The sequence below is a fragment of the Felis catus genome, chromosome B2, assembly GCF_018350175.1.
Source record: "Felis catus isolate Fca126 chromosome B2, F.catus_Fca126_mat1.0, whole genome shotgun sequence".
Classification (NCBI taxonomy): Eukaryota; Metazoa; Chordata; class Mammalia; order Carnivora; family Felidae; genus Felis; species Felis catus.
Genome location: NC_058372.1, coordinates 110,234,197 through 110,242,511, shown reverse-complemented (window position 1 = coordinate 110,242,511; position 8,315 = coordinate 110,234,197). Strand labels below are relative to the sequence as shown.

Below are 8,315 nucleotides of genomic sequence, written 5' to 3'. Positions count from 1 at the left end.
ACGTCTCAGAACTGTGATTTATGCAGTCCAGAGACACATAACAAGCATAAGTAGAACCAGTTGCTTTTACTCTCCTAAAGAATTTTTAAAGATACTTAGTCTGACAATGGGGCCAAGATCCCCAAATTGTTTCGGGTTCTGTGTTTCTTCTCTAATCATTTATGATGGTTATGGTCTCTTTAAGATAAAGATGTGGAATTCCTTGGGAGAAAAAAATATCCTGCAGGATGACTAACTTCATAAAAGAGGTCATAAAATGTATTTGTTTCCCATCAGAGGAAACCTTATATTGTATCCTGTGTAATTTAATGGGAAAGTGCCACATGAAAGAGGCTTTGAAATAGTAATCAAGGTGCCTCCATTTTGTTTCATGTACTGCCAGAGTGGTTAAGTCCTGCCTCAGTTTTAGGATAATTGAAAAGCCTTTCTAGAACCAAAATGTTTTCCAATGGTGGACAGAATGGTGTTTGGAATTTCTCAGTCCACAACTTCAAAAGTATGGAGGAAAATGGGCAGGGGGAAAAATGACAGATGAGGGAGAATAACTTTAAGGACAACAAAATAACTTGTGTGTTTCTAACCCAAACATTTTGAATACTAGGAAAATGATTTTTTAAAGTGTAAAAATAGCAATTTTAGCTCTTCTCCCCCAATTTCCAATAAGCTTTACTGGAAGTGAATTGATTGTGAAACAGTCCTTCAGTAAGTAAGCATAAACTACCTCCAGCACCTTTTGAAACCTAAAAAATGCTTGAATTCCTTAAAAGACAATGGATAGGAACATCATTCTCCCTTCTACTCCCTCTGCTTTGTTTTCCTTTATACCTCCTTTCTCTAGTGCAAAGCTATAGTGCCTCAACATCTCTGGGTTTTCATCTTAACCTTGGACATGAATTTATAGGTCCTCATGGTCCAGATGAAGGAGTCATTTGTTGTGAGGGTGTGTATCTGGGTGAGAAAACACATATGACAGGATGGAAACCGCTCCTTACTCATCATCAGGGGTGCAAGTGTGGATTTCACAAGACCACTTTTAGTCAAGTTTGCAACTTTAAGACCTTGGGATTTCACAAACATTTCTCCAGGCCTGTTGGTCAAATTGCCTTTGGGCTTGGGAATTTTCCCTTTTCTATTAACTATGTTAAAAACAAAACAAAAAGGACAAACCAGAAAAGTTATTACTATTGGTAGGTCAGTATATGAGCTAGAATACTGCTCGAAGAAAAATGATTTGCAACTACCTTGTAAAGATTTAAGAAGCAAAAAATATTTAATTATCTTCCCAGAAAAATATATTTGGTACACCACTGCAACCTTTGATCTTTGTGATTGTCATTGTAATTGTAATTGTTTCTCATTTAGGCCACCCAAAACCCTTCCCATTCTTCACTTGGAGGGCAGTTGTTATGGAAATAAATGCCAGCAGGATGTTATTTGGCCTAATAATAGTCAACTGAAGCTGAATCCCCATCCATGGCCTTATTCTTAAGAGCAGAGAGGCCAGAACCCTTGCTTCTACTGGAGCAGAGGCTGGAATCATCAAGAGAAAGCATTCTTCCAACAGAAGCAAAGATGAAGTCGGCCTGAACAATTGGGAGAAAACACTCTCAGTGTTCTGTTTCATGCTTTTAAAGACAAAGGTAGACTGTCTAGTTTTAGGAATGGTCATCTCAGCCAACCTTATCCTGGCATTCAGTACTAATTGTATTCAAATGTTAAATCCTGTAGCTGCACTTTAGTTTCCTCTACTCTTCAATATAGTAATAAAGTAATCCTAAATCCAATAGTCAGATAATAGTTTCATTATGGTGAATTTTGTAAGTTAAAGTAAGTTCCCTCATGCTTATATCTGTAAGTTAATTGGGCCTTGAATTATAGAAATTAACTGAAATCACCTGGTTGATTAAAAATGAATACTACCGGGGCGCCTGGGCAGCTCAGTGGTTAAGTGTCCGACTTCAGCTCAGGTCATGATCTCGCGGTCCGTGGATTCGAGCCCCGTGTCAGGCTCGGTGCTGACAGCTCAGAGCCTGGAGCCTGTTTCGGATTCTGTGTCTCCCTCTCTCTCTGACCCTCCCCCATTCATGCTCTGTCTCTCTCTGTCTCAAAAATAAATAAACGTTAAAAAACGAATACTACCTATTTTTTCCTGAAAAAACATTTACCCTGTTTGCCTCGCAGAGGCTAACAGAGGAACGATTTCCTAAGTAGTGATCAGGGAAACTAAAATCTTGTGCTTTTTTGACAATAAATGAAAGGGAAAATCACAAGGTTTGCAGTTCTCAGTATTATTCACTAATCATGAGAACATGAACAGGTAAATCTGATATTCAATTTCCTCATCAGTAAAGTAAAAATAACAGTATCTGCCTTACCTGCTTCACATTGTTGGTTTGGGAAAATGGATAAAATGCATTTAATAAATGATGAAATATAAAATAACATTTGTTTGTTTCTACTTACAAAGGCAAACCCTAGCCAGTTACAAATAGGTATTTACTTTACCTTGGGTAACTCAGTTCCAACAACTGCAGCACACACACAGACACACACACACACACACACACACACACCCAAAAAAGGGAATTCGGGGGTACCTGGGTGGCTCAGTCAGTTGGGCAGCTGACTTTGGCTCAGGTCATGATCTCACAGCTTGTAGCTTGTAAGTTTGAGCCCCACAGGCCCCACATAGGGCTCTGTGCTGATTTAGAGCCTGGATCCTGCTTCGGATTCTGTCTCCCTCTCTCTCTGCCCCTTCCCATTCACACTCTGTCTCTCTCTCTCTCTCTGTCTCAAAAATAAATAAATATTAAAACAAAAATTAACATCCAGATGGCCAACTGATGATGATAAAATGCTCAACATCACTCATCATCAGGGAAATACAAATCAAAACCACAATGAGATACCACCTTACACCTGTCAGAATGGCTAACAGTAACAACTCAGGCAACAACAGATGTTGGCGAGGATGCAGAGAAAGAGGATCTGTTTTGCATCGTAGGTGGGAATGCAAGCTGGTGCAGCCACTCTGGAAGCAAAGTATGGAGGTTCCTCAAAAAACTAAAAATGGAACTACCCTACAACCCAGCAATTGCACTACTAGGCATTTATCCAAGGGATACGGGTGTGCTGTTTCGAAGAGATACATGCACACTCATGTTTATAGCAGCACTATCAACAATAGCCAAAGTATGGAAAGAGCCCAAATGTCCACCGATGGATGAATGAATAAAGAAGGTGTGGTGTGTATATACAATGGAGTATTACTCAGCAGTCAAAAAGAATGAAATCTTGCCATTTACAACTATGTGGATGGAACTGGAGGGTATTATGCTAAGTGAAATTAGTCAGAGAAAGACAAAAATTATATGACTTCACTCATATGAGGACTTTAAGAGATAAAACAGATGAACATAAGGGAAAGGAAACAAAAATAATATGAAAACAGGGAGAGGGACAAAACAGAAGAGACTCATAAATATAGAGAACAAACTGAGGGTTGTTGGAGGGGTTGTGGGAGGGGGGATGGGCTAAATGGGTAAGAGGCACTAAGGAGTCTACTCCTGAAATCATTGTTGCCCTATATGCTAACTAATTTGGATGTAAATTTAAAAAAGTAAAAAATAAAACAAGTTATAAAAATAAAATAAAGTTAGTTTTCTCTACTAAAAAAAATTTTTTTTTAAAGGGAATTTGGAAGCCTTAATGCACATTCTATGCACTCCATTTTAGCACTTCTGTTGACTTAGTTCAACTCAAAGTATTTGTCTGGAAACACATCTTTATAATCCAGGGTAAAATTCATTTTATTTTCCTGTTTACTTTTCAATAAGAAACTTGAATATATGACATTTTGATTGTGTGATATTTTGACTATTTTTTAATAAGACATTTTTGTGTATATCATTTTGCTTCATCAGCCTGCCTGTTTCTGATTGCCACAGGTTCTCTATGGAAGTCTCAACCAAAACTGTGACATTTCCACTTTTCCCCAGGCTTCTGCTGATTTCTTTTTAATTAATATTTTAAACAAAGCTAGCACTTTGTTAGTAATATTTTTAAAAAGTTAGCACTTTTCCAGCTTTATTTTATACAGTAAGAAAGGCTATTTTGTCTAAAACCTCCTGATTAGTGATATTAATCAGATTAATATCTAATATTAAATATTTAATATCTAATATCTAATATTAAAACCACCAGATTAGTGACATTAAAAACAACAACAAAATTTCTCATGGGTATACAATTTTTATTTGAATCTGATTTACTTTTCAATGGAAATTATAAAATGCATTTACTTCTTTATTTTAAAAATGTGACTTAACATCTTAATGTGAATTATAAAACATGATAAATCTGCAGATCAAAATTGGGCTATTTGCAGTAAAAAGTTTTAAAACAAGTTTTTAAAGCACCATTTTCCACCTCCACAACAAAGATAACCTTTTAATTCGTGATCACCCATGCTGTAATAGCAGGATAACACTGAGACTTGAGTAAATAGAAAAATTGTAGAGCTTTTCGAACCCCAGATCAGGAACCTTTCTATGCCTTCTCATAGTGGCGAACAGCAACCACATCACCAAAAGTGAGAGTCTGAAAGATGCAAAAAGAATCAAGTCTTTTTATACAAGAATATCAGTAGCTGAACTTTCTAAAGATGATCATATATAATTTACATATTATGCAAACGAATAATGTCATTGACAAACATTAAATGCTGCATAAGCTCTTCCTTTCTTAAAATAAAAAGAAAAAAAACTTTATTTACTGAGTGAATAATAACATGTATATATAGTTTATGTCTCTAAAAGGAAAATGAAGCAAAAAAACTGACATTAACTAAGTAGATTCAGGTCAAAAGAATTCCTTTTCCCTTAAATTATCAGGGTAATCAAATTAGCTGTCTGCTTTGAAAGTGAATGGAATTTATAATAGGTTTTCATCACATAAATTGTGAAGAATTTTTAGAAAATCCAAATCATTTGGGGAAATGGTATTTGGAATGACTTGTGTCAAAGTCATCAGGAAAAGTAAATGTACAAATGTTCTCATTGCTTTGGTTGTCATATTTCAGCTGATGTGAACCTACGTGCCTGGGTGGGTGTAACGTGGAACATGGACTCTTACGTCAAATTGGACTGAAAGAATTTCTATAAAATCTCTTTACAAAATCTAGGAGTTTTTTTAGGGTTTGTTATTTACATGGATTGACATGATTTTCAAGAGCATAGCATGCCCTTGTCATTCATTGCTTTAATCTCCTTTTTTTGAACTCAGTCTTGCCTGATCAGTCAGTTATAAGCTATCCACTTTTCCGTCTTCGGGGTGGGGGGGTGGGAAATGGAGATAAAAGCATAAAGGAGAAGCTCAGACTGAATCTTTTATAAACAAATCCTTTCTTTTGATGATCACTGCAGAAATATTTGGGCAAATATTCATTACCATAAGAGGAACACTGCCCCTCTCTTCCCATCCTGTGGAAAGAAGTATGAATAATGTAAGCCCTGTGTCTCAATCTAGAACAGCCCTGATTGCAACAGTTAAAGGGAAGAGAAAAAACAGCAATTTCCTTAAATTACAAAAACAAAAAGCCCTTTCTTCTATTATCTTAGAAGGAATAGGTAAAGCAATACCCACCTACCCTCAAAAAACCCCAAAATGATATATTGACTATTTCAATGTCATCAAAATACCATTACTCAGTTCACAAAAATGTGTCTAGAATGTTAGATTAATGCATAACATTTTCCCCAGTTTATGATGCTACTACATCATTAGAGATTTTTTTTAATTTTATATTTTTATAGTTTTTACATGACTACTGGTATTGAATGGAAATATTTACAGGGCACGATGCATCAAAAGAAAGACTAGAAGGAAGTAACATCAGAATGGTTCCCTCTAAGGAGGAACTACACTTTTCTGTTATATTCTAAATTATCTGCACTGAGCTTATGGAACCTGCATAAACTAAAATATAAAAAGTGTCAAGATCTCTTATTTATTACAGTTCCTGTAAAGTAATTTTTTGGATATTCAGTCAACTTGATACTCATAGTAATTTATCAGTCTTATTCATATGTTTTCATGAATATTTTTATATTTAGATTTCATTTGAGGTTTAGACATTCACAGTAATACTACACAAATTCTTTGACAGTTTTGGCTAAATCGATGGAAACTTCTGAAAACCACGCTTGCATAGAATTTTTCTTTTTTTTCTATAATTAAAGAAGCAGAGCTGATGATACAATTCACCAGGACATTTTTATGTCTTCTGTTTTACACATGATCAAAGAAGCTTGCTGGAGACTTACTGTTATTAAAGAAGGGTGGGAGAGAGAGAAGGGGATGGGAACTAGGAGAGGAGTGAAAAGCAAGAAGAAACAAAGGGAGAACTGCCTTTACTTACCATAACCATTTTGCCATCCTTAATTTCTCTTACGAAATTTGTTTCTTTGCCATCCCATTTCTGTACATGAACAAGTTTGTCTCCATCCAGGCTAACAACAGACTGAGACCAACAACAAAATGCAGAACATAGCAAAAGGTACAGATTAAATTTCTGAGATGAAAGTCAAGTGAAGTGGTTTTTGAAGGAATTATAGAATTGAGTGAATGGTGATCAACTAATTATCATATTAGTACCATATCTTCTGTGCCTTCTAGAGTCATTATGATAGTAAACTAATAATTCATAATTTCATTGAAGTGTGTACATCTAGATGCAAAAATTCCATATGTTAGAAATAAAAGTCCTGAACAAGTACTCTCAGACTAGTCACTCTACTCTTGTAAACAAAGCCTTCAGATGAGGCAAACAGTTTCGTTAATCTGAGGCAATCAGCGACATTAAACAAAATACAATCTTTATTTTAAATGAACACTCTTACTTTCTGAAATACAAATATGAAAAGAAAAATGTAGAGTAAGAGACAGATAGATTTGAGATTTGAGCTATAGCCAGTACCCACATATGTGCACTAGAATGCAGAATTAATCCTGGTGGTGTCCTCTCTGAACTGAAATACTGAGAACTTTCTCTACTCCCATCATCTAGACACGAGAAACATCAGGGATCTCTTTTTATTCCCTCCTCCCCATCCCCACCCCAGAGAAGGAGCGGTCCTTACCTTACAGTTTCTGTCATCTGCAGTGGTTTCATCAAACTCTTCTCCCAGATGGAAACTAATCTCTGTGTTTTTGAATGTGCTTTGTGTCCTGATCACCACTTTGTCCCCCTCCTGACTGACGATCACTGTTGGTTTAGTCACATTTCCCACCTGCCTAGTGGCAAAGCCCACACCTAAAAAAGCAATGCAGTTAGCAGCGACTTCCAAAATAACTCATATAGCAGGAATCTGCTTTCCTATCCTGGAATCCAGGCCCTCGAGTGTAAGTTCATCAGGACACGTTTAGTCCGTTAATTATGCAGTATGACTACTGATGAGCTATAATACGCGGATGCTTAATTGGATGCACAAATGATAAGTGGATGCTGAAAACAAAAAGGCACAGAAGCTTCACATCCTCCCCCAGACTACCAAATGCACTGTTATTTAGCCCTGGGCAAGAAAGCAGGCAAAAGCCACATTAAAAATCCCTTCAGTGGGAAATGCATAGCCTAGGATTCAGTTATGACAACATGATCTTTCTTTGTCGCTTGGCAATCTAATAGGAGAAAAAAAGGAATTGGCACTACTGAAGCTTCAGGTTAAGAAGAGAACAGCACATCTTATTTTTACCTACCTAGCGCCTTCATGTACTCATCAAAGTTCTGGCTGTCCGTCAGCTTCCAGGTGGCACAGAAAGCCTCCACCATCCTTGCCCTTTCCTTTTGCTTTGAAGACAGATAAAAGAGACAGGAGGGAGGATCTCTGGATCTTATTACCACTGCAATTCTGAAGACCCCTTTGCACCTCACAGCAGCTCCTGCCTTCTTATTTGGAAAAGATGCAGGCAGAAAGCCAAGGATTTGAATTGCAAACACACCCTTCCACTGTCCCCCTTTACTGGAGGCTGTTGCCAGGGGGAGGGGGTGGGAAGGGGGGCTCAAATGAGGTTCCAATCCGCTTTGTGATTGGCTCAGGCCACTGGGTTAGCGGAGTAGGTCGAGTTCCTCCTTATCCACACTCTGCAGCCCTTCTCCCTGAGAAAGCTGTGCTAGGAGTCAATGGGGCTGGAGGCAGGGAACGGGGAAAATGAGAGAGGGTCTTTCAGGTTCAGCTCGAAAACTTGGCAAAGACAAGTTCAGACTGTGAGGAAAGAAAAAAGATGCACAATAGGACATTCAGATTGATTTCCGTTAA

The 8,315-nt window shown here is 37.3% G+C and overlaps 1 protein-coding gene across 1 annotated transcript; it reads right to left on the bottom strand.

The window, feature by feature from the left end:
* Window positions 1-4,231: 4,231 nt before the first annotated feature.
* Window positions 4,232-8,022, bottom strand: FABP7 (fatty acid binding protein 7). The gene is made up of 4 exons (XM_003986517.6): window positions 7,756-8,022; window positions 7,140-7,312; window positions 6,419-6,520; window positions 4,232-4,599 (listed from the first exon to the last, which is right to left on the bottom strand). The coding sequence occupies exons 1-4, from the start codon at window positions 7,826-7,828 to the stop codon at window positions 4,549-4,551; spliced, it is 399 nt and encodes a 132-aa protein (XP_003986566.1). The 5' UTR covers window positions 7,829-8,022; the 3' UTR covers window positions 4,232-4,548.
* Between the last annotated feature and the right edge of the window lie 293 nt (window positions 8,023-8,315).

Bases quoted from the DNA above. Each gene is read 5' to 3' on its own strand.
- FABP7 (XM_003986517.6), bottom strand. From the start codon at position 7,828: ATGGTGGAGGCTTTCTGTGCCACCTGGAAGCTGACGGACAGCCAGAAC. The intron at 7,313-7,755 runs GTAGGTAAAAAT...TTGCTTTTTTAG, and splicing joins TGAGTACATGAAGGCGCTAG to GTGTGGGCTTTGCCACTAGG. The intron at 4,600-6,418 runs GTAAGTAAAGGC...TGCATCTTTCAG, and splicing joins AGGATGGCAAAATGGTTATG to ACTCTCACTTTTGGTGATGT.